Here is a 24290-nt window from a genome sequence, read left to right on the forward strand (position 1 = left end):
CTCCTTTTGTTGGGGGTCAGGCAGCAGTGAGAAAAAGCTCGAGACTACACCATTCTGGGTGGGCCCCTTAAAACAAGTTAATCGGTGAGCGAGTATTCGTCAGGAATACGCCAGTATTAGCTACCAAGGCTGCTAACCTCAGTTGAACCGACGGGCTCGGTCTCTACTTACTTTCGACTCGGGCTAACCCTCTGGCACTTTTGCTAATTTGGGTCTGGTTCGCCAGCACGGCGTGCGGCACGGCCCGAGCCAACCCACAGCCGGTAGCGTGAGGTTTGCTGCCTCGGGCGGATCCGGCTCGAGGGTCGGGTGAAGCATCAGAGTCACGCGAGATCTGGGGAGAAGGGGCGGGAGAAGCCCGCGTGCACGCGCCCGAGAGCCGTTAGGGCGGAACCCCTCCCGGGCGGGGCGGGCAGAACAAATGCTGTTGGAAGCCAGTTGGTGGAGCCCCGCGGGAAACGACTGAGCGCGAGGAGCGTGCGCGCACACGTCGCGGCGACGGTGGCGGCGAGCGGCGTCAGAGCTTGGAGGGGGGGGCTGACGGCTTCTGGCGGGTGGCGGTGTTGGAGGCCAGAGCTTCTTAGCCCGTATCGCTTCTGTCCCAGGAACCCGACGGAGAGTGAGGGAACGAGGGTCGCTTTCGGGGGCTGCTGCCTTCCACGTACGCGTCGTCGTGAGGAGCGCAGCCCGGACTCTCCTGCAACCCGTCCGGCTCCCTTTCCGCACGCCTCGAGGCGGCGGCGGCGGCGGCCACCGGGACAGCGCCTCATCTTCCCCCACCCCTTTCCCTTGTCCCCCCGCCCGAAAGGGCCTGGCTGGCGCCCCACCCCCGCCCGTCCGCCCGCTACGCCGCCGCCATGTCGGCGCAGGCCCAGATGCGCGCGATGCTGGACCAGTTGATGGGCACCTCCCGGGACGGTAAGTCTCTGCCAGCGCCCTGGGGGTGGGGGAGGGGGCCGGGGCCGGCGAGGGGCTGGGGCTCCGCGGGCGCACTTGGGCTTGTGTGTGTGGCTGAGTAAGGGGCTCCCAGATTGGTAACACGAGGTCCCGGCTCCCGTCCCATCCAATCAGGGCTGGGCAGGCGGGTTTGGGGGCGGCGACAGAACGGATTGGCGGGAACTGCTGCCAATGGGGTCAGGCGGGGCCTGGAGGAAGAAGGGAGAGTTTGAGCCCTCCGTGTTGGCTTGGCGGGGACGGGAGAGCCCACGTCTCCCTTGCGTAGTCGGGCGGCCCGTTTTGTGGCTCTGTAGGGACCTGGGCTGCTCACGCCTCCGCCCCCTGAACTAAGGCCTTCACCCAGGGCTGGGGCTCCTGCCTCGCCGCCGCCCTCCAGCGTATCAGAGAACTGCCCTCCGCCCCTTACCTGGGGCCGGAGGAAGCCTTGACGGTGAACCCAGGCCCAGAGGCGCACTCTCGAGCCCCTCAGGAACAACCATTCTTGTGAGAAATCTGACCCAAACCATGGTTTCTTGAAGTGAGTGTGTTTGGCCCCATTTTGTGAAAAGAAAAATGTTATGGCTTGTTTTTTCGAGAGACCTCCATCTTGTTAGACAATTTAATAGAAGCTGTGTTCAGTAAATAGTGACAAATCTTGCTTGTGCCCCAAATAGAACCATTTTGAAAATGTTTTGCCCAGTGAAGTAGAATTGAGGGAAACAGCGGTCCTTTTAGGCACTTAGGTTAGAATTTGTATAGAAAACCACTAATTGCTGGATATCTTTTTGTCATATAGAGAATTTCTAAATGAGATGAAATGCTGTTGCTTTTTTTGATGATGATAATTGGTGATGTACTCTTTGAAATTCAGCTCAAATCCATGCTAACCTGGAGGAAAGGTCTAGTTAAGTACTTTCTTAAAAACAAAGCAAAACACTTGCTCATTTTTGTATGTTGGTTGTTCAGGCAAATCGTTTCTTAGACATTAAATAAATGCTTTTTTCTTGACAAGTTGTGTAAATTGCTTGATATAAGAGAAAAGGCACACAAATTTTTAGCAGTCGCTGTTATAATTTTCTTGAGTGCTTTGCAGCAAAATATGAGTGAGTAGATTAAAAAATTTATTGAATTCAAATATTTTTAGCAATGCATATTTAGAATGGCTTTTCACTGTTCACAGTTCTGTTTTAATAAAAACCCGCATTGGGAACTTTTCTTCGAAGAACATACAGACAAATAGGTATAGATGGCAAACCTACTTGTGGTTGTGTAGAGAGGAGGGGAAGATTGGGAAAAAAATGAATTTTATTTGTGTAGTTAACCCTTGAAAGTTAACATTAATTAAAAATGTCCGTGGAGAAACTTTTACCCGTTATCATTTTTCACTTTTAGATAAAAATGGTTATTTTATAACTGCAGCATGTCTTAACATTGCTCCTTTTCCATTATGAAAACTGTAATGGGAAGGGGGCTTAATCCAGGATTTTAGCTGACAGAATAATCTTTGTAATAAAATTATAGAAATATTCAAGACTTACTTTACATGATCCTTTTAATCCTAGATGGTACCATTTTTGGTACCTTCTGCATGGATTGAATTTCCTAATTTTACTGGGAGGGTAGGTAGTTGGATCAAAGTAATTACTATCACCTGATAAATTTCCGAACTAAGTAGCTAATCTAGTACTGCAAAGCTAAATTTAAAAAAACTATGTATTCCTGTGTGTGTAGTCAGCAGAAACATGGATTTTTCTTAAAATCCACTCTGTACACAAATAAATTTATATTTTTTATGTGTCTGTTACTCGATTTTTTTTGCCTCCAGATAAGAGGTTTACCAATGAATTCATGTTTACGAGTCCATGATATTATTTGGCTGAAATGACTGCATTTTTACTACTGTGTTGGGCCAGAAGTAAGAAACATACTACTTTCAAGGAAAAGAATTGAATCTTCTTTTACATACCCAAATTAGTTCTTTTATGTATACAAGATAAGAATCAGAACATTTCTTTTCCTTCTTACAGATAATTAATGAGTTTATGTATTTCATCTTATGGTTCAGGACCTTTAAATAATTAGGATTGTTCTTTTTTAGCATACAGTCAGCTTCGTTATCCAGGGATAGGGGAGTGTGGATATGTTCTTGACTAACATGAATTTGAAACCATGTAATGGGAAGCTTTGTATTGGACACAGGAAAAGCTTACAGGGGATGCTGTTGGGTGTCTTTGGCACTGAGAGGTGGAAATGGGTTCCGAGAGGTGGGAGAGAGTTGGAAAAGGTAGGTAGGAGGTTTTTAAGGCAGCTCTGTTCATTTTTTTTTTTTTTTTTTTAAATCCCAGAGCAACCACTGTCTTCTTGGATAGTAGGACTCAAGGTGGCAATGACCCCCTCAGTCCTTAGTGTCCTGCCTTTGAGGGAATCTAAAGTGACACAGGTGGTCCAGGCCACTGGGAAAACCTTACTTCCTTTCACCTCCCTCTCTCCTCCAATGAAAGATTTATTTCTTCTCCTCCCTCTCCAAAATCAGTTTTTAATTAGTTCCTTTTTAAACTCCTTGGAGATTTAAGTTTCTTAAATGTACCTTATTTTGAATTACTTAAGTCAATTAATCGTTTAGCTTACCTAAACTTCGTGAATAGGAATTTTAGTGGCAGGGAAATGGAGAGGTAATTTTGGATCACTGGGCACTTTCAGAAAGGACAGTCCTGGGTGAGTGGTGGAAGTGGGGGGCTTTGGACAACCAGAGGGCAGCATGATGGCACTGGGAGGCTGGGCAGGGGGATGACCAGGAGGTGGGAGAGGAATGCACAGGGGAGGTGGGAGGGCCAAAGACAAACTTTGCCTTCTTTGCAATTTTGCCTAGGGCCCTGGTGGTGGCAACCGCCTGTGTGCCACTGAAAATCGTGCCGATGCCTGGCATACTGCATAAATGGAAGCAGGGTACCGCGTGAGTTGAAACATTGGTCACACTATATAAAGTTTGTATATGTGAATCAGTGTAACTCATACCCATGTAACTGGGGGTCTGACTGTATTTGGATTTTTTTGATAAGGCTTCATGGGCTAAGGAAAAGAGCACTGGGCTGAGACTCAGGAGACCTGGTTTCTAGCCCCAGCTGTACCTCTAATTGTAACCTTGGGTAAGTCACTTAACCTTTTTTGCCTCAAGTTACATCTATAATTTGTTAAATGGGAGACCAAATAATTTCCTATGTTATACTCAAAAAATGTTGAAAAATAAGTATATTTTAAGTTTTTTAGAAAGGAGGAACCATAAGTAGATATAAAGTAGTATCTTATTTTATCTGAAGTTTAAGATACATTAAATTTTATAAATACCTTTCTGTTTTAGTTATTAGCATTAATAGAAGGGAGAGGGATAATTTGTTTTCCCTGAATATGTTCCGTTTGAAAGGGAGGAGCAGCGCAGGAAAATTCAGGCAGCAGTTTGAGAATTGTCTGTGTGACAGTTGGAAGAACCCAGTGTCTTCACTCAGGCTATAGTCATTTTTGCTGAGTTGGGTTAATTGCAAGGATGTCCCTGAGATAAAGCCCTTTTGCCAACAAATGCAGTTTGGTTATGATAAGTCTCTGGTCCTGACTCCAGAAAGGTCTGGCGAGGTGCAAGGGATAGGAATTAAACAAAATTGAGGGTGTGAATTTAGATTACATCCTGAGTTTAGAAACTAGGAAGTTACAGACGGTAGTTTTGAGGATTCCATACCTCTTAATTGCTTATAATCTTTTAATGGTATTAGAAACAATCTCTAAAGGTTAAGGTTAAAACAAGCCAGGGATGGCAATCTGCCCTCAGAAACAACGAGTAGACTAATACAATGTAGAATATGGAATAAAATTTTATAGCATCATTAGTTGTCCATTACAGTTAGGGAATGTTTAGGGCAAGTTAAAGCTTTCAGATAATTTGAGCTATTTTTGATGGTAATCTTTCTGAACATATAATGATGTGCTTCCTCAGTTAATAGAGTATATTAATCATAATTTCGTATTTTTGCTAATCAGTTGTATTGTAATTTATGGGATGTAAAATTAAAAGAATACTCATCCTAGGAGATATGCAGGAAAATACAGTTCAGAAAATCATTTACTTGTTTCTAATATAAGTTTAGTTATACATATCTGTTGAACCTATAGGGCAGTATGACATCTCTGCCTTTTCTGCAAAATAAATTATTGAATCACAGATTGAAGTAGTGTTTTCTTTAGCGTATTTTCTTCATAAAATCATCTTTAATCTGTGTTCTTTGACTTGTCATCAGCATTGAGAGCATTTCTTTTCATTTTTTCTCATTAACATAATGAACCATATTTATTTCTTGGTCAGTTGTAAGCCATTCTTCTCTTCCACTGGATTGTTCATTTTAAGTGAAGGAGGCATAGCCTTTAATGTACAGGCACACGTTTTTTGAAATAATAATGGAGTATATCTCACTCCAGAGCTTGTAAATTGTTTAATGTTATAAGAAATTTTAGCAAACATAAGGTTAAACAGTAGTCAAATGTAAGGTTAAACAGAGTTTTAGTAAATATTTGAGTTTATCAGAGGTCCAGGCATATCAAAACACTGAAAGCTCTGTTAACACCCACATAGTGAATCCAGTTAAAAAAAACTTCAACTCATTTTCATTTTGAACTCTGAATAATATTTCTATCGACAGAACAGCCCAGAAAACAATAATGGTATCACCTCATATAACCTTGCATTGTCCTTGGATTCTCTAAAGTTGTTTAGCTCTTCTCAAGGAAGCCTATGCTTCTGAGACACTCTTTTACTTCAGGTAAAAAAATAAAACCAAAGAAAAGTCCTTTTGTCTGTCACTGCATAACCTCTATAAGCAGCAGGTAAATGCTTTGATTTGGTTTGGGTAAGATGTCATATAGGGATAAATGGTAGTGAGCTGAGTGTTCAAGATGGGTAGCAGGAACTCAAAGGCAAGTAGGTGTCATGGATCAGGGTCAGAGTTGGTGAGTCAGTGTTCAATACCAGGTGGTTCATACAAACATTAAAATTTGAAGTTGCTAAGGATTTAGGCAAGCAGTGGGGTTGCAGAGATAGGCACATGGCTTAAAACTAAAGGTCAGTAAGTGTGGGTAAGACTAGATAAATGAGGCAGATACTCCTCAAGAATGGAATTCCAGAAAGATGCTTGAAATGGATTAAATCCTAAAAGCCCAGGGCTATTGGTATAGTCCTCAAGGAAACATAAGCGATCCTACTACCCAACTTAGTCTACTAAGAAATTGTAGACTAAAAAGATGAAGTAAGTTGGGAACATTTTGCTGGGGAAAGAATGAGGCAGAGAGAGGGAGTTTCTGACAGGAATCTTGTGGATGCAATACCTGCAGAAAAGTCATTCTGTTCCTTTTTGGTTTAAATTCTCATGTACCAGCAGCAGCTGGGGTAGAAATTGGAAGGCAAGGCCAGAATAGATCATTTAATCAGTTTTGTAAGATTATTGAGGATATAGAGAAAAGTAGTTTGTAAAAACTCTGAAATTGGCTACAGCTTCATATTCTTGTTTTAACTGAATAACAGGACTCTGAAAAGTCAGCCATCCAAAAGTAACATGTAGCTCAGTCAACTGAATAAATGCCATATTTTGCTATTTAACATAGACTAGAGAAAGGAGTCTTTAAAACTTTTTTCTAAAAAACACTCACTAGATATTGATTCATATGTTCTAATTTAGTTTTGAACCATGTGCAATGATGTTTGACCTGTGTGATTCAACATGAAAAGAATTTAACTAGCTGCTCTTGCCGAGTCTTTTGTCATGTCTCCTGAATGCATGGTAAATTGTTTTGTTTTTATCTTCTTGAGACCTCAGTTTTCTCTTTTGGAGTTAAAACTTGCCAAAGCTTTGCCTTTCAGTAAAATATATTGGGTATTTTTTGGCTAGTATTTATAGTGTACCTAGCTGTTCGACTGCTCTATATTCTGTCCTACTATTAGGTTACACGGTGTACCCTTTTCAGTTACTTAAAGGTATGTTTTAGATCAGGGTTGGCACTGTGGCCCACCTGCTTTTTTTGTTGTTGTTGTTGAGGAAAAGCGGCCCTGAGCTAACATCCGTTGCCAGTCTTCCTCTTTTTGCTGAGCTAACATCCATGCCCATCTTCCTCTATTTTGTATATGGGATGCCTCCACAGTGTGGCTGATGAGTGGAGAAGGTCTACACCCTGGAGCTGAACCTGCGAACCCTGGGCCACTGAAGCGGAGTGTGCAAACTTAACCACTATGCCCCTGGGCTGGCCACCCACCTGCTTTTTGTAAATAAAGTTTTATTGGAACACAACCATGTCTATTTGTGTACATATTATCTATGGCTGCTTTACCTTACAACAGCAGAGTTGAGTAGTTGCAGCAAAGACATATGGCTGGCAAGCTTAAAATATTTGCTCTCTGGCCATTTAAGAAAAGGCTTGTTGGGGCTGACCCAGTGGCGTGGTGGGTTAAGTTCGCAGGCGGTCCAGGGTTTGAATCTCGGGCGAGGACCAACACACTGCTCATCAAGCTGTGCTGTGGTGGTGTCCCACATACAAAACAAAGGAATATAAGTGCAGATGTTAGCTCAAAGCCAATCTTCCTCAGCCAAAAGGGGAAGATTGGCAACAAATGTTAGCTCAGGGCCAATCTTCCTCACAAAAAAAAAAAAAAAAAAGATGACGATGACTTGTTGACCACTGTTCCAGATGACTGATTCTCAAAGTGTGGTCCCCAGGCCAGCAACCTTAGTGTCACCTGGGAACTTGTTGGAAATGTATATTCTTGGGCCTACCCCAGGCCTACTGAATCAGAAATTCTGGGGATGGGGTCCAGCAATCTGTGCTTTAAGAAGTCTTCCACATGACTCTGATGCACATTAAAAGTTTTGAGAAACCCTGTTCTAGATAAGTGTTCCCCAAATGTTAATCCCACTTATCACCTTTCCTATTTTTTATCCCATTTTCTGTTTATTTAATATTTTTTCTTTATGTCAACTCACTTTCTAAAAATTTAAGTTAATTTTAAAATGAAAGTTTGTCACCAGAAAAATAAATGCAGTGAAAACCACATGGTGTTAAAAGGATAACTAGATTCTGTTGTCATTTACCTTACGCTAAAAGTTTGAACTTGTTAATACAACTGTTAGATGTATTAAACACATAACTAAGTGCCAAATGGAAACTTTTTCTTGACTCAGTCATGTTAAATAATCGCCACTAAGTGATTGAGTGGTGTTTAAAATGTCGTGTTGGTAAAATCATAGAACGCCCAAAATCATCTTTTGTACAAATCCCATACTTTGCAAAATACTGTTCTAGTTATTCCTGTGAAAGGAAAGCTGCTTGAACTGTATCTATGCAAGCCCCTAAGTAGAAATGACTGGCCAGAAATACACACCTGTGAGATGCAGAGATCTAGGAGTCTCTGGAGAGGCCCATCTAGACTTCTAGGGTGAAATTACCTCATTTAGCTTAATTTCTCACCTCTCCATTAGTGTTTTGGTTTATAATGGTCACCAGTTCTACAGGATTTCACCAGTCTGTTCCACAGTGGGAATGTGAAAAAGTCCCTGGCTGTGGGAAAAGCTGCTTATTGTAGATAACTCCTGGACTAGAAACTGGGGAAAGTGGCTGTGATTCTACATTATGGACAGGGGAACAGCGGGGCATGCTTGTCAGGAAAACAGTGGATTCACCTCAGATTTTAGAAACCATGTGTTTGTATTTTGAGAAATTCCTGTGTTATGATTTAATTTGCTTCAGTATTAGAAGGAATATTTTCCCAGACATGGTATTCTGTATATTTATTGGCTGATGTGCTTCAGGGTGTAGTAATTGTTGATAGAAATAGAATCTTACTTTCCTAAATATCCTTAAGTTGCTGAGTTGCTTTAGTTATTTCTTCCTTTCCTTTCTTAGAGATTATGGACATATTTGCTTCTACTGTCTTTAGACTCTGCAATAAAGTAGTGACATAGGACTCTAATCCTAGAGGGATGTGAAAATTTACATACGAACAATTACGTTTATTATTTTGTTTTCAAGGAAGATTAGCCCTGAGCTAACATCTGTTGCCAATCTTCCTATTTTTGCTGAGGAGGATTGGCCCTGGGCTAGCATCTGTATCCATCTTCCTCTACTTTGTATGGGACATCACCACAGCATGGCTTGACAAATGGTGCGTCTGTCCATGCCTGGGATCAGAACCTTTGAACCCTGGGCCGCCGAAGTGGAGTGCGCAAATTTAACCGCTATGCCACCAGGCCAACCCCACGTTTATTTTTAAATGATGAATTCTGTGACACTGATTATAGATGTCTAATTTTGAAAAAAGTGTGTAAAAATACAAAAGACAAACACCTGTATGAGTGAACAAATGTTATTTTGTATATTTCTCTCAAATTAAAAAAATGAAGCATTACATATGAAGTCTCTTATGTTCCCCTTCACAGTCTCATTCCTTTCTCCAGAGGCAATCCTTGTGAATTTGGTGTGTATTCAATGTGACACAGTATTTCTGCTGTGTTGTTTCAGCAGTTGTAAGGCTCAGTCTCCTTCATGGTAATCTGTGTTTTTCATTTTAACTTCCTTTGTCATTGAATTGTTTCTCACCTCTGTCCTTTGATATTCTCATTTCTTTCCCTTTTTTATTTCTTTCCTTCATTGATTTTAGATTTGGGGAGGCTCTGCTTAGCTTTTATAGGTATCACCAACCAATGAGAACTTATCTTTTTAATGGATAAATCAGCCAATCACTTTTTCTTTTGTTCTTTTCAGCTATTTCTTTATAGCCCAAGATAGCTTTCTTCTATTTTGTGTATAGAAAGTTCTGGATGATAGAAGGCACCAGATATCCAGAGTACCAGTGTTACTGTATCAGAATTGCAGCTCTGCAAGTAAGTATCAAAATATAAAATTTAGCAGGCTGCAACTTTTTAATGACTGACTTTTATGATGTATATCATAAAACAAATTCTATATAATCTTCTTTTAGAACTTAATTTTTAGATGACTATTGAAGCTTTTCTAATGTATTTCTTAAATCAAAGAGGAAAAATATGTTGATAGATTTCCTAAAGCATGTCTACTCCCCCAGTAATGTGATGATATTGACCGTGGCTAATGGCCAAGACTGTATGCTTGTATAAAGAGGAAGATAGTATTGTGGCAAGGGGTGAAATAGAGCCCTTAGAATGTAGCTATTTAGTAGTATTTCTGTTCTCCCATTTCTGTCACCATTCTGATAGCTCTTAAAGACCATATAAGCTTTTTCTCCTACTACCCAGGCTGTTTCCCAGTCTCATTCCTTATAATTTTGTTACATAGTTTTCATAAACAAGTAGGCTGGTAGATTTAAAAAATGATTTTAGCATTATTAATCTTTGATCATATTCAGCAAGAATGAATTTGTTCTGGAAATTTCTTCTACAATGGGCATTACATTTTTAAAATATTGGGCTTGTCATGGGGGTTCTGGTGGGGGTGGTATTAGCACCTGTTTGTAATTATAAACTTAGAGGACCATATGAAAGGATTAAGAGGGATAGCCTTTCTGAACTGTATAGTACATTTATTTTTGCATTTTCTGGAGGAAAGGAAAGCTGCTACTACTACTCAGGATGAGTTTATAAGCTCCATTAGAAAGAAGTGATTTGGGGGTCAGCCCCGTGGCTTAGCGGTTAAGTGAGCGCGCTCTGCTACTGGCGGCCTGGGTTTGGATTCCGGGCACACACTGACACACTGCTTGCCCAGCCATGCTGAGGCGGCGTCCCACATAGAGCAACTAGAAGGATGTGCAGCTATGACATACAACTATCTACTGGGGCCTTGGGGAGAAAAAGGGGAAAAAAAAAAAAAAAGGGAGGAGGATTTGCAATAGATGTTAGCTCAGGGCTGGTCTTCCTCAGCAGAAAGAGGAGGATTGGCGTGGATGTTAGCTCAGGGCTAATCTTCCTCACAAAAAAAAAGAAAGAAAGAAAGAAAGAAGTGACTTGATGTTACATTTGGAAGGAAGAATATCTAATTGGTTTTTTCCACTACCATCTTTGGCTGAGTACTCTTTCTTTCCTTTCCTTTTGTAATAAATATATTCCTGAAAAGTTTGACATGTATAAGTCATATTAATGTTTCAAAGCATCTGTAATCATATTATGTTAAAATATGGTAGAGAGTCCTTTTATAAAATGAATCCTATATTTTGAGCTGTAAAAATATCCAGTGAATTAAACTGAATGTATTTATTAACAAAGGAACATGGAGTAATAAGAATTTTTTGTGAGGAAGATCAGCCCTGAACTAACATCCATGCCAATCCTCCTCTTTTTGCTGAGGAATACTGGCCCTGAGCTAACATTCGTGCCCATTGTCCTCCACTTGATATGGGACGCCGCCACAGCATGGCCTGACAAGCGGTGCGTCGGTGCACCCCCAGGATCCGAACCTGGGCCACCAGGAGCAGAGCAGGCCCACTTACCTGCTACGCCACGGGACCGGCCCCCAAGAATTTTTTTTTTAAAGGTTAATTACAAAAGGGTTTTTATGGGTGAGTTTTAGGCTGAATTCTAAAGGAACAATAAGGGTAGGTGGGAGAAATTAGTAGAGTCAGTGAGAAAATTTGAGGAGGGTGTAAAAGGCGAATTGGTTCTTTAGTATAATAGTCACTGTGCAGCAGCAGTCACCTGCTTTTACCTTGGTTCCACATGAAGACATAAGGGTTTACTAGTACAGGGCAGATCTCTTCCTGTAGTTCCCACATTGTTATATGGACTCTGTAGCTTGTATTGTAAGAAATGGTAATAAGAGGGTGGAACATTTCTCTGCATTTGAGGATTTGAGGGTACAGGGAAATAAGAAGCTTTAAGCTCTTCGTTATATACTTCTCTGAGCTCTGGTGTTCCTTTCACTGAAGGTGTGTGGATTTTATTTCAGAGAGAATGTACCTACCCTGTCCCAAGCTGTCAGTAACATGTGGCCGCTAACAAGTGTACCTGTGGGGAGGGATTTGGTTGTCACATTGGAGAATATGGGAGGGCTTTCTCTCTCCTGGCCTCGTTTATAAACTAGGGGATGCTTCCATTTGCTTTGTGTGCTGTTGAGTTTTCTCCTCTCTGTTTCCCCTAAGCTAAGCTCTAAGCTAATTAGTTGTTTTTTTATAAATTGCTTGCCATTAATGCCTGATAATATGCAGTAAAATAAGGATTCTGCATACCGTTGTATATGTCAAATATTACAAACTTTAAGGTTCTTTTGAGATTATAATACTAAACTCAGTTCACTTTTGCTTAGCCTTCACAGTTGTTGATCACATAGCATGGTCATCCACTCACAGCTTAAAAAAATACAGGGAGCATCGGAGAGAATGGGTAAAGTAAAATTTTGATGTTTTTAAAATAGCATCTAAATCTATGAAAGTTGGTTTAATTTATTGTTTGTATGGGTGGGAGAGGGTGGGTGGCACTGGAGGGGGAGGGGGTGGATATTGGGAAAATAGCATGCACCATGTAAATGATATTAGATACCATCTAGGGTAAGGTTTTAAGTGTTACTGCTACAATTTAAGGTGGTCAGTTTCAGAAAAGGCAGGGTCATAAAATCGCAGTGTTGGGATTTACAGTGGGCTTATTTTCCTCTCCCAACAAATTGAAGGGGATTTTGAGAATAGCAGTATTTGAGTATAGTTTGGACAGGAGCCGCCTTTTTAGTCTGGCCTGTCCGTATTACCTGAGTGAAACTGCCTCGGTATCACTTCAGGCTCTGTTAGATTGCTGAAAGCCCTCAAGAGGAATAATATGCATTCATTTCTTATTGTACACCCCTGATTCAGGTGTTTCCAAATACAGTTTATAACTCATGAAACTCATGAAGGGTTTGAATGAAAGAGAGAGGTTAATAGAGTTGTTACTCTGAAGTTAGTTGCTTGGTAGGAAATACTAATGGAAATTTTGATGCTTCCATTCAAATGAAGAACACTTTGCCTGCCAAAGTTCGTATTCAAGTTTCTAATTCTAAAAACTTGGCGTTGTAGTTATGTACAAAGCCTGATTAATTGTGGAGGTTATAGGGCAGAGAGACCTCCATGTTTTTATGGGTAGGACGTGTTGTTGTTAACTCGAATAACTTGGTCTAATCTCTGTCCCATTATTTTTAATTTTTTTTTTTTTTACATTGTTTACACACTAAAAATCTGGATTGAAGAAAAAAATGAAAAAGTTATTTAAGAAATCAAATTTTACCCAAAAAATATTGTTCTGGCCCAACTTTTCTGTTCCCCTACGTGAAGCCATTTGCCAAAGCTAAATGTGATTTACTTACTGTTCCCCAAACCTTCCAGCCTCTATAAGCTTTGTCAAAGATATTACTCCAGTTGGAATGCTCTTCTTTCTCCTTTCCTTTAGTCTAAGTCCTATCTTTCCTTCAAATTTTGGCTTCTACTTATTGCATGAAGCCTTTTCTAACCTCTCCAGTCCTTGGTAGTCGTTCTAGTCTTAGAATTCCTCAAGTACTACTATTTGAAACATCCATTTGGTGCTTGCATTGTGCTACCTTGTATTATTGTTACTTCATTTAAATGTCCTATTTCTCTAGCAAAATCATGGCCTCTTTAAGGATAGAGAGCTTGTCCTATATGCTTTATTCTAACCTCATTGCCTAGCACAGAGGTTATGTTCACTAATAGGTTTGATTCTATGATTTGCATCCAATGTTAGTGTAACAAGGCAATTATTTTTTCTTAACTTAGGTTATTTTATATGAATATATGCCCAGAAAACCCAAAGATAAAATGCATTGAATTCATAAACTAATTCCTTATATTATAAGGAGATTTGGTTCATATTTGTTCCCTATTAATTGTAGTCCACCCCCTTCCCCCAAATGAGTGCTGTTTTACCTAGTTTCTTTTGAAAAACATGGTTTGGGCCAGATATCTTGACAGAAACCAAAATTACCGGTATTTTTATTTTAAAATTTTTTGTTGGTGTAGCCAAATTATAGTTTTATGGCATAAACCTAAATAAATTTATTAAATACTGCATGGTAATGTAGCCAAATTATTTTTAAATGTTAACCTTAAAGTCTCTTAAGTAATACTTTAAAAATATCAATAAATAGATACTCGATTGCTAGTCCCTCTCAGAGTATTTCTGTATCTCAAATTATTAGAGATTTTATTATTTTGTTGTTTTAAAAGTTTCTATAATGTACACAGGCTGATATTTGATAGCTGTATTTGTGTTTGCTGCACTTATCTAATGTCTATAGAGCAACCATTCATATGCAGTGAGGAGTTATTTTAAAATACTTTTTGGCATTTATAGAAACTGAATCTTTTTTTAAAAACTCATCACGGATAATATTTGCTAAATTTGTATTTGGAATTGTTCATATCTTATCTGACAGTTGTGTCTTCAGGGCACATATATCTTAATGACAGATTTAATGTTATGATTTCTGAAGCAAAAACAGTCGTCCTACTTGATGAAATGTTTCATTAGTAAAACTTGTATGAATCTTGATTTTATTCTGAGGCCTGGCTTCTAATATTCTTGAGCCGTTATTTTGCCAAAGCACTGAAACAATACTGTTGTTGCATTACTGAGAAGCTTAGATACTTGTAGCAGGGAGACTCCTAGGTATGTAAGATTTTTTTTCTCTTATTTAAAAACTTAATATCATCTTTAAGTTTTTTAGCATAATTTGGGTACAGATTTAAAATAAAACATTTTTTCTTAGATGCTAGGAATCAAAAACCCTCTAATATAGCATTGCCATTCTGGTGCAAGCTTATCATAGTCCCTTTCTAACATGAGTTTAAGGCCCTCACCGAAGTCTTGATGAAGTATACTTTTTAAAAAAAACATTTTTTAAAACCCTATTGGCCCAAGGACCACTTTCTAGAGCTGCAGCCTTGGACTTTTACCTATGGTCAGTCATATTCTTCTCCAGGGTTACACTTATTAAGTCAATATTTAAAAAAATAAAACACCCTGATTTTGTTCACTTTTGTTTTCATATACAAGAATCTTTACAGTCAACATGTACTTCTAGATGCTGTATTAAAATTGCTGGCAGAGTCTATTCTATACAGACTGAACAATCTGGCCCCTTGTTTTATTTGTAAAGGTTCAATGTTTCTATGCCTGCCTACTTCAATCAGCAAGGGAGTATCAGAAAGGCCCCGCATTCGCCGAGCCGTGAGTTATCACTAACTTTTCAGATGTGTTAATGAATGTGGAACAAAAGCAGTTGTGTTTAAAAGGAAAAAAGGACCATCAAAATAACCTTTATTATAGTAGCAGGCGTGAACACCAAGTGGATTATTCCAAATTGTGGTGTCAAAAGTAAGCTACTTTAACTAGAGAGTAGCCTCTAGAAAACCTATTGTTGAACTGCTCTGAAGCTATCAGTTTAGCTATAAATTACTGTTCTTAAAATTTTATATACCATTTGCAAATCAGAATGTTCTTTAGGTCTTTTTAACCAAGTCAAAACAATTTGAACAAAATCTTACCCCACCTAAAAATGACAGTATTTAGTTGACTTTGAGTTAAGCTCTTCAAAATAAGACCATGTGAAAGGGGTAAAGTTTAACCTTTTTTGTTATTCACATGTGAAAAACAGAAATTAATTTAAATAATTGAATCACTCCCTAGATGAAAGGTTTTGGAGTGCTGCAAGCATCATGTGAAGTACAAAGGTATTTACATTCTATTTTGGTACCAACAGTTCTCGCTTCAGTAATTCACCAGTAGGTTTTCATTCATCAATGATGATATCAATGTAAGGCTAAAATAAAACACCCACATTTCTTAGGGCTTATCATTCTACATAGGGGAAACATCCTTGAGTTTTTTCTTTTCCTTTTTTTTTTTTTTAACAAAGATTCTAAGCAAAAAAATTGTAACTAACTTCTATATCTTGTTATTAGAGCTAGTTACTTTTCTTTTTCTTAGATTCTTTAAAATTTTAAGTAGATAGGCATATTTGATTAGCAGGTTGGATGCTTCTGTTGCTTAGGAGGTGTATTGTGCTATATGAAGACAGAATGAATTTAAATGTATCCAGTTTGGCCATATATAGCATAGACTACAAAAAAGTTGGAGATGTGGGACCTTAGGAGCCATTAAAGTTAACATTTCATTTAGGCAATGTGCCTTTGTTTGACTGGTGTGTAAGTCCTTCTTCCAGGTTTGTACGCTCTTAAACACGTTATTCTACCCTCTCTAACTCCTCCCAGCAGCAAAAGGGAGACACTTCAGCTGGAACAAAATAGTGGAAGAAATGGCGTCTGGGGTTCAGTGGGGATTCGCAGTGTGTATGCAATGTTTGCAAGATTACTTTTTATGTTTTTCAATTAATGTAAATAATTATGGAATAAATCAATGCTTAGTGTCAAGTAGGGAACGTTGTATACCAGTAGAAACTCTCCTAGTGGGTCTGCTGCAAGTCGCTTAACCTCTTGGGGCCTCAGTTTCCTCATCTGCAATATGAAGGAGTTGGACTCAATAATCTTTAAGGTCCATTCCTGCTCTAAAATCCTATGCTTTTCTGAAGTACTCTGTTTAACAGAATGCGTTGCTTTCCCACTTTGACTATTTGAGTTACATGTGCAGTACACATACTGCAACTGCATGTTGTCTAAAATAGATTTTCTGTAGGATATTATATAAAAAACTAATCCCTCTTAAGCTGATTTCTAAATGTGTGTGTAATAAGCCACACATAAAAGCTAGTGATAGTAGGGCACTCAGAAAATAAGTATTTTCCAGTTGTCTAACCTTGAATGTTATTAACTTTCCTATATTACAGGAGATACTACTCGTCAACGAATCAAATTCAGTGATGACAGAGTATGCAAGAGTCACCTTCTCAACTGTTGCCCCCATGATGTCCTCTCTGGAACTGTATGTATTATTAAATCTATTGTTTGATTATTGGTATACTACAAAAATGAACTACTTGATAAAGTGTTAATTCCTTGTCAAATTATTATGCAGTGATTTTTTTAAACACTGTTTAAACACTAACTGTCATTAGTGGAGGGATTTGTATCCCTTATATTGTTTATTTATTTTGGTTGATAATTTAAATATGCAGTGATGGGATTTCTCGCAAAAGTAATTTTGCTATGCTTTGCTTTATAGTTTTTTTCATTCTTCAGAGCAATTTACAAAGCATTTCTTGTTATAAACCAATGTTACTGCAATAAAAAAAGCATTTCTTATTTGGAATATAAAGGCAGTTATACAGTAGTTGCACTTTTAGTTTAGAAGTAATATAAATACTTTTTAAAATAGTTTACTGTTGAGCAGAGTAGACTTTTATCCAAAACAGTATACATTTTTGTTAAAATTTGTGCACATTTATATTGTGGAAATCATAGTGAGGAAAATATATTAGTAAATACTTAAATTCACACAGCTTAATTTATGAGTAGTGTTGTCCCTTAAAATTCATTTATATTGCTGACTCCTAATAATGTAAAGCTCACCTAATTTAGATTTCTCTGTCTGATGATGATGGTTGATTTTAGAGTATCAGCATTTTAATTTGAAAGATAAACCACTTGATGATAGACCTATTAAATGGAGCAAAGAATTTGGTTCCCTGACTTTCGGATTTGGTTGAAATGATTACTCACTGCCAGAGCTTCCCTTCACAGGCTGCATCTGATGGCAGAGGAGCCCCAGTAGTGGCTATACATTTAGTTGATTTTATTTCTATTTAATTTTGTTTGCCAGAAATGACTGAAATAAGGAAAAGACTTCTGACTTCCCTTTTCAGAAGTGATGAGTTCCTTTAGTTAAAATGTCTAAATGAGTGATTTCTTCTTGATAGGAAGAGTTAAATACCCCAAACAGATATATATCAAGGCATATGCAATAGGAAACATCTCTGTCTTTTTCCAGTAGGAAAGACTATCGAAAATATGTTAAAAGGAAAAAAGAGCCTATATTTTAAAAAATATTTAATACGTAAATTTTTTTAAAGTATAATACCACAAGGCAAGAAATCTAGTTTGTCAGCACTTGAATTAGGACTATGACAGATAATTAACCCTCAGATCTACTCTTTAGAGTTTCATAATTGAAGTATTTTCTACTGTGCTGTAATAAAATTGAAATCTGTAAAATCTATAATTATCTGTAGTGTACTTTAATTCTTCACATTTATTATTGTATTACATTTAACAAAGTCATTTAATGGCTAAATTATCACTTCAAGTAAATTTTGAGAACAAGATTAATAAGGTGACAGAATTTAGTTTTTTTATTTTTTAATACTTTAAAACCAGCCGTAGCAAGACTTTGACTATTATATTCCTCAGATATGTTATTAATAATAAAAATCTGGCATCACAGTTGTCCTTTACATTTTATAATGCACATATGCAGTTATGCTCATTTATTTATTAAAAGAGTTCTGTGAGGTATATGATCTATGGTTAGCCTAAATAATAGTAAGTCGCTTATTCAAAATCACTCAGTTCTGTTGATTTAAAGTAAATTTGGGACCAAACCCAAATTTTCTGAGTTATAGTCTTAATTTCTTTTTTTGGTGAGAAAGATTGGCCCTGAGCTAACACGGTTGCCAATCTTCCTCTTTTTGCTGAGGAAGATTGTTGCTGAGCTAACATCCATGCCAGTCTTCCTCTACTATATATATGGGATGCCACCAGAGGATGGCTTGATGAGCAGTGTGTAGATCTGCAGCCAGGGGCCAAACCCCCAAACCCCAGGCAGCCAAAGCAGAGCGCATGAACTTAACCACTATGCCACTGGGCCAGCCCCCTGAGCTATAGTCTTATTCGGCATGTTTTCTACTCTATAGGTAATACTTAATCCTTCATCATGTTAAAAAGGGGGCCGGCCCGGTGGCGCAAGCGGTTAAGTGCGCGCGCTCCGCTGCGGCGGCCCGGGGTTCGCTGGTTCGGATCCCGGGCGCGCACCGACGCACTGCTTGGTAAGTCATGCTGTGGCGGCGTCCCATATAAAGTGGAGGAAGATAGGCACAGATGTTAGCCCAGGGCCGTCTTCCTCAGCAAAAAAAGAGGAGAATTGGCGGATGTTATCTCAGGGCTGATCTCCTCACAAAAAAAAAAAAAAAAAAAAGGATGAGTGGTTGGTCTTGGGCTTTCTTTCTTGTAAAATTCTTGCCACTGGATTTATAAGATGCACAGCTTTTCAAATTTTAACATCTCTGAAATGTACATCTTAAAATTGATGATAGGGGCCTGCCCGGTGGCATAGTGGTTAAGTTCATGTGCTCCGCTTCTTTGGCAGCCCGGGGTTCGCAGGTTCGGATCCTGGGTGTGGACCTACGCACCGCTTGTCAAGCCATGCTGTGGCAGCATCCCATATAAAGAAGAGGAAGATGGGCTCAGTTATTAGCCCAGGGCCAATCTTCCTCAGCAAAAAGGAGGATTGGCAACAGATGTTAGCTCAGGGCTAATCTTCCTCACACACACAAAAAAATCGATGATAGAAAAATACTCTTCATTGGTAACGTTTTTCTTATGGTATAGAACTTACTGATGAAGCTTAAAATTGGTGGTATGTTGGATTACATGAAAAATAGTTAAGGAAGGCCCTCCAAAAGGCGCTTGCCAGGAAAACCCAAGATGACAAGTACCTCCTTTTTGTCAGTCTAATAGACAAGAAATTTTCATATGTAAGGATGAGGTAGTTGTGAACCTGTGTCAGAATTTAAGCAGAGTTTTAAGGACTGGCTGTAGGACTTTGTGAGACTCCAGGGTTGCCATAGAGTGCTACCCTTGAGAACTTGAAACCATCCATAGTGTGACTTCCTCATGACCCTTATTATTACTAAAAAGGGCTATTTATAACTGTTCATCATATGTACACGTGGTTTGTAATTGTAGAGCTGTGACTTCTTTAGCAACCAGTTGCTGTAGAACAAGTGCTTTTCTGGCACAAAGTCTAACAGTTCACATCTGTTTATGTTGAAGATGCCAATTTGTTTTCTTTCTTTTTTTTTTTTTTTTACATGTTAGATGAAGGATGAAAAGAACTGAATTGTAACTGTTGATTTTATAATGCTTTTTCTTTGTTGTATAACTAAAGGTTGCTCTTTAGTTTTCCTGACCTTGTTCTTCAGAACTGTCACTTCCAACAGAGCAGGACTCACCAGTATTCTAGGTTATTTAGCACGAGAATACACAGAAATGTATTCTCTGTCTTTTTCCATTGTAAAGAGTTTGAACTTTATATCGAGCTCTTGGAGATGGAGAACTGTGATTTCTAAAAATATACTCTAACTGATAATTAGTATGGAATATTTTTGGAATTCAGTTTGATGAAATGCCCCTGTGACGTGTTACCTTTCGTTAGTCTGATACTCTGGTATAACTAATTCTTAAGCTAATAAATTAAAGAGGAGGTAAAATGTAGAACAGAGAATCAAAATAATTGTGTGTGTGTATATATATATATCTTTGGATTATGATTTTTATAAGAAACATGAATATTTCTTATAATTTAGGAAGTTAGTCTATTTCAAAGGCTTGGATTATTTTCCTATGCGTCTAGAATATTTTCTTGTTTTAGTCCCACTCTTTTCTGCCTTTTTGCACACTTGGTTTCTCCCCGTTCTGTTCAGCGTGGAGACAGCACTAGACACTAGACAGCATCCCATTTCAGATTTTAGGCAAACCAAAAAGCTAAGCAGAGTTGTCTTCCTTCCGCCCCGCGCACACATTTCTGTTATGTATTTTCCCTGAGGAAAGGTAAGTATATTGAAGTGCTGTAAAAAAAAGTCTATCTAGTTCCTAGTGATCTGGGAAAAAGATATGTGAGAGTGATAATTTACAAAAGGCATTGATCTAAAGCAGAGTTGGTAACAGAAGCTTGATATTAAGATCTGCAGAGATGGAAATGTGTATTCTCATAATGTGCCTGTCCTAAATTCAGAAATGGCCACTACTAATTTTTTTTTTTTTGAGGAAGATTGGCCCTGAGCTAACATCTGTTGCCAATCTTCCTCCTTTTTTTCTCCCCAAAGGCCCAGTAGATAGTTATATGTCATAGTCACACATCCTTCTAGTTGCTCTATGTGGGACGCTACCTCAGGATGGCTTGATGAGCGGTGCATAGGTCTGCATCCAGGATCCGAACCTGCGAACCCCCTGGCTGCCGAAGTGAAGCACGTGAACGTAACTGCTATGCCACTGGGCTGGCCCCAAGCCACTACTAATTTTGTTATAGCCCTCATCATAGTATAATTTTAGCACTGACAGGCCCTTATGTCTTCTATAAAATTTTCCCATTTTATAGATGGGAAAAATTAAAGCTCAGAGAAATTGTGTTTGTCAGATGTCTGACAATCAAAGAATCACTGTATATTATGCCATGCAGGAATCCCAGCATTATTTAAATCTAAATACCTTTTTAAATGGTTTTGTTGTTGTTGTTGTTGTTGTTAGTTTTTTAGGTAACACAATTACCTAGGGCAGTGACTTTCAGATGTTTCTTACTAAGGACATGAGGATAGGCCAATCTTTCCTATTTAAACTAGAATTTTACATATTTTAAAGATAGAAATTTTCCATGAAATTTTGTTTGGAAAAAAAGAGATTCTACTGCTCAGAAATAGAATTTAGAAAGAACTGATCTTAAATACTTAGGGACAGGGGTAAAGTAAAAATTTTATCTGCCTTTTTTTTTTTGCTGAGGAAGACCAGCTCTGGGCTAACATCCATGCCGGTCCTCCTCCACTTTATATGGGACACTGCCACAGCATGGCCTAACAAACGGTGCGTCAGTGTGCGCCCGGGATCCAAACTGGCGAATCCCAGGCTGCCGCGGGGAAGCGTGCGCACTTAACCACTTGCACCACTGGGCCGGCCCCATCTGCCTTTTTGACTTGCGCCACTGGGCCGGCCCCATCTGCCTTTTTGAAGTGACTTGATGGGAGTATTGGTTATCAACAGTTCTGACTGAGTTGATTCTATGGTGCCCCAGTAAGTTCTGGGTTCTATCCAAAGTGCAGTTTTTACTAATTGAAACTCTTTTATTGCTTCTCTAACTCTTTTAAGCCTTGTTCTAAAATCAATTAGTTGGGTACATACAAACCTGAACTTTAAAATTGCTGAGGTCTCTTTGGTAGTACGTATATAAAAGAGCAATGAAAGTGTGGAGAAGCAGAATAAATGATAAGAGGTAAACCTGCACAAAATTTTCTTAACCAGCCACTAGAATGTAAGTTTCATATAGCAAGAGCAGGGACATTGTTTCGTTCAGTGCCATATCCCCAGCATTTAGAACAGTGTCCCTCCATTGTGTTGAATGAATAATCAGTCCACTCAAAAGTGGAATGCTAAATAAGTAAGTATGTTTCAAAAACCAACTTTGAGTTTCAAAAATTAAAGATTGTTAATGGGAAATGTGTTACCTTTTAACAAGGAGCTGGAGAGTATCTTGATTTTCTTGGGATGCTTATCAAAATATGACAGCAGTGGTTCCACATGCAAATGTGAAAAAATTAATCTGTAGTTACTTTAAACTCAGTCTCTTCCCCAGAAATGGTTTGTTTTGGGCTACTTTGGTTTTTTTTTTGGGAGGAAGATCAGCCCTGAGCTAACATCCATGCTAACCCTCCTCTTCTTGCTGAGGAAGACCGGCTCTGAGCTAACGTCTATTGCCAATCCTCCTCCTTTTTTCTCCCCAAAGCCCCAGCAGATAGTTGTATGTCATAGGTGCACATCCTTCTAGTTGCTGTACGTGGGACGCGGCCTCAGCATGGCCGGAGAAGCGGTGCATCGGTGTGCACCCGGGATCCGAACCCGGGCTGCCAGGAGCGGAGTGCGTGCACTTAACCGCTAAGCCACGGGGCTGGCCCTACTTTTGTATTTTGTAACACGTGTTTTTAGCATTAGCCCAGATTACTGGCTTGATTTTTGTTGTTGTTTTAATTTGTATGAGAACCAATTTCTAGAGCTTCCTAATTTGCAAAATGCCAGAAAACATAGGTTTTACCAGATTTGGTTTTTGAAGGGGTTTATGTCCTCATATTAAGCAGATTTGCTGCTTGTATTTTATTCTTCTCAGTGTCTTATCAAAAATGTGTTTTTTTTTTTTGTGAGGAGATCAGCCCTGTGCTAACATCTGCCAATCCTCCTCTTTTTTTTTTTTTTTTTTTTTTGCTGAGGAAGACTGGCCCTGGGCTAACATTCCTGCCCATCTTCCTCTACTTTTCTATGGGATGCCGCCACAGCATGGCTTGCCAAGTGGTGCATCGGTGCGCGCCTGGGATCCGAACCGTCGAACCCCGAGCCGCCACAGCAGAGCGCGTGCACTTAACTGCTTGCGCCACCGGGCCAGCCCCTATGTGTTCTTTTAATAAGCATTTCTAGCGACTACATAAAACCAAAAATGCACTTGATGCCTAGGAAATCAGAGGCACATTAAAAGCTTCCCAGTGAATAATTAAACCTTTACTGTTAAACTTTAAAAGCCAAGTTCTGAATATAGTTTGGAGCATTGTTGGCAAATTGGCGCATGAATACACTGAACTACTCAAGTTGTGGTACATATGCCCTTGGGATATAACCTTTTTCTGTCATTCTGAATAATCTTTCAGTCATTCATTTTATATACTGAAAATAACTTAATATACTTCAGGCTTATGGAGGTGATTTAGTTTTTTAAGGTGACCCAGAGACCATGTATTCTAGAATCTTGTTCTAGTTTAGTCTGTTCTAATTGAGATTGGTCAGCGTATTTGTCCATTACTTGGATTAATGATTAAATACAAATACATACATGCGTGTAGATATGATGAACCATAGTGCTGATGTCCAGTATAAATCAAATACAAATTAGTTTTACTTTAACTTCTTTAATAGAAAATTTTAAATATAAATGAAAGTAGAGAGAATTGTATATTGAACTTCATGTACCCATACGCCAGCTTCAATAAATATTTTACACATAACTACCTTACTTCATTTATAATCACTTATGTCCTCTCCATCCTTTTGCTTGTTTTTTTAAGCAAATCTTAAATCTTGGACCTGTCATTTAGCATGACTTCTGAAACAATACAAAGTAGCAAAGACCAGTTACTCCCAAGCAAAGCTGAATGAGGTCTGGAAGTCATTGTTGAAACAAATCGTTTTTCATAGTCTGGTACTTGGTTAACATATTTCAGTGTCACATTTGTTTTTCTGTACAGTGATTCTCAATAAATGCTTATTACCTAAGAACCAGGTATCATCCTCTTAGTATTCCCTGAACTCTTCAGATCTTTTTTAGCAATAAGTACAGTTTTGTAAACTGCATTGTAACAAGTCTGAAGAAGTTAGTGTGTTCTCTGAGGCTATTTAT

The 24290-nt window shown here is 38.9% G+C and overlaps 1 protein-coding gene across 6 annotated transcripts in view; it reads left to right on the top strand.

The window, feature by feature from the left end:
* The first annotated feature begins 780 nt into the window (after positions 1 to 780).
* Positions 781 to 24290, top strand: part of LUC7L2 (LUC7 like 2, pre-mRNA splicing factor) — a 62564-nt gene continuing 39054 nt past the window's right edge. For 2 of the 6 annotated variants that reach the window (XM_058531116.1, XM_058531155.1), the window contains exons 1-2: positions 781 to 918; positions 16756 to 16850. In XM_058531116.1, coding sequence (XP_058387099.1) covers positions 858 to 918; positions 16756 to 16850 — 156 coding nt within the window. In that variant the 5' untranslated portion in view covers positions 781 to 857. The other 4 variants (XM_058531145.1, XM_058531135.1, XM_058531125.1 and 1 more) reach the window with 4 other exon arrangements.

Source organism: Diceros bicornis, chromosome 3 (genome assembly GCF_020826845.1).
Source record: "Diceros bicornis minor isolate mBicDic1 chromosome 3, mDicBic1.mat.cur, whole genome shotgun sequence".
Taxonomy (NCBI): domain Eukaryota; kingdom Metazoa; phylum Chordata; class Mammalia; order Perissodactyla; family Rhinocerotidae; genus Diceros; species Diceros bicornis.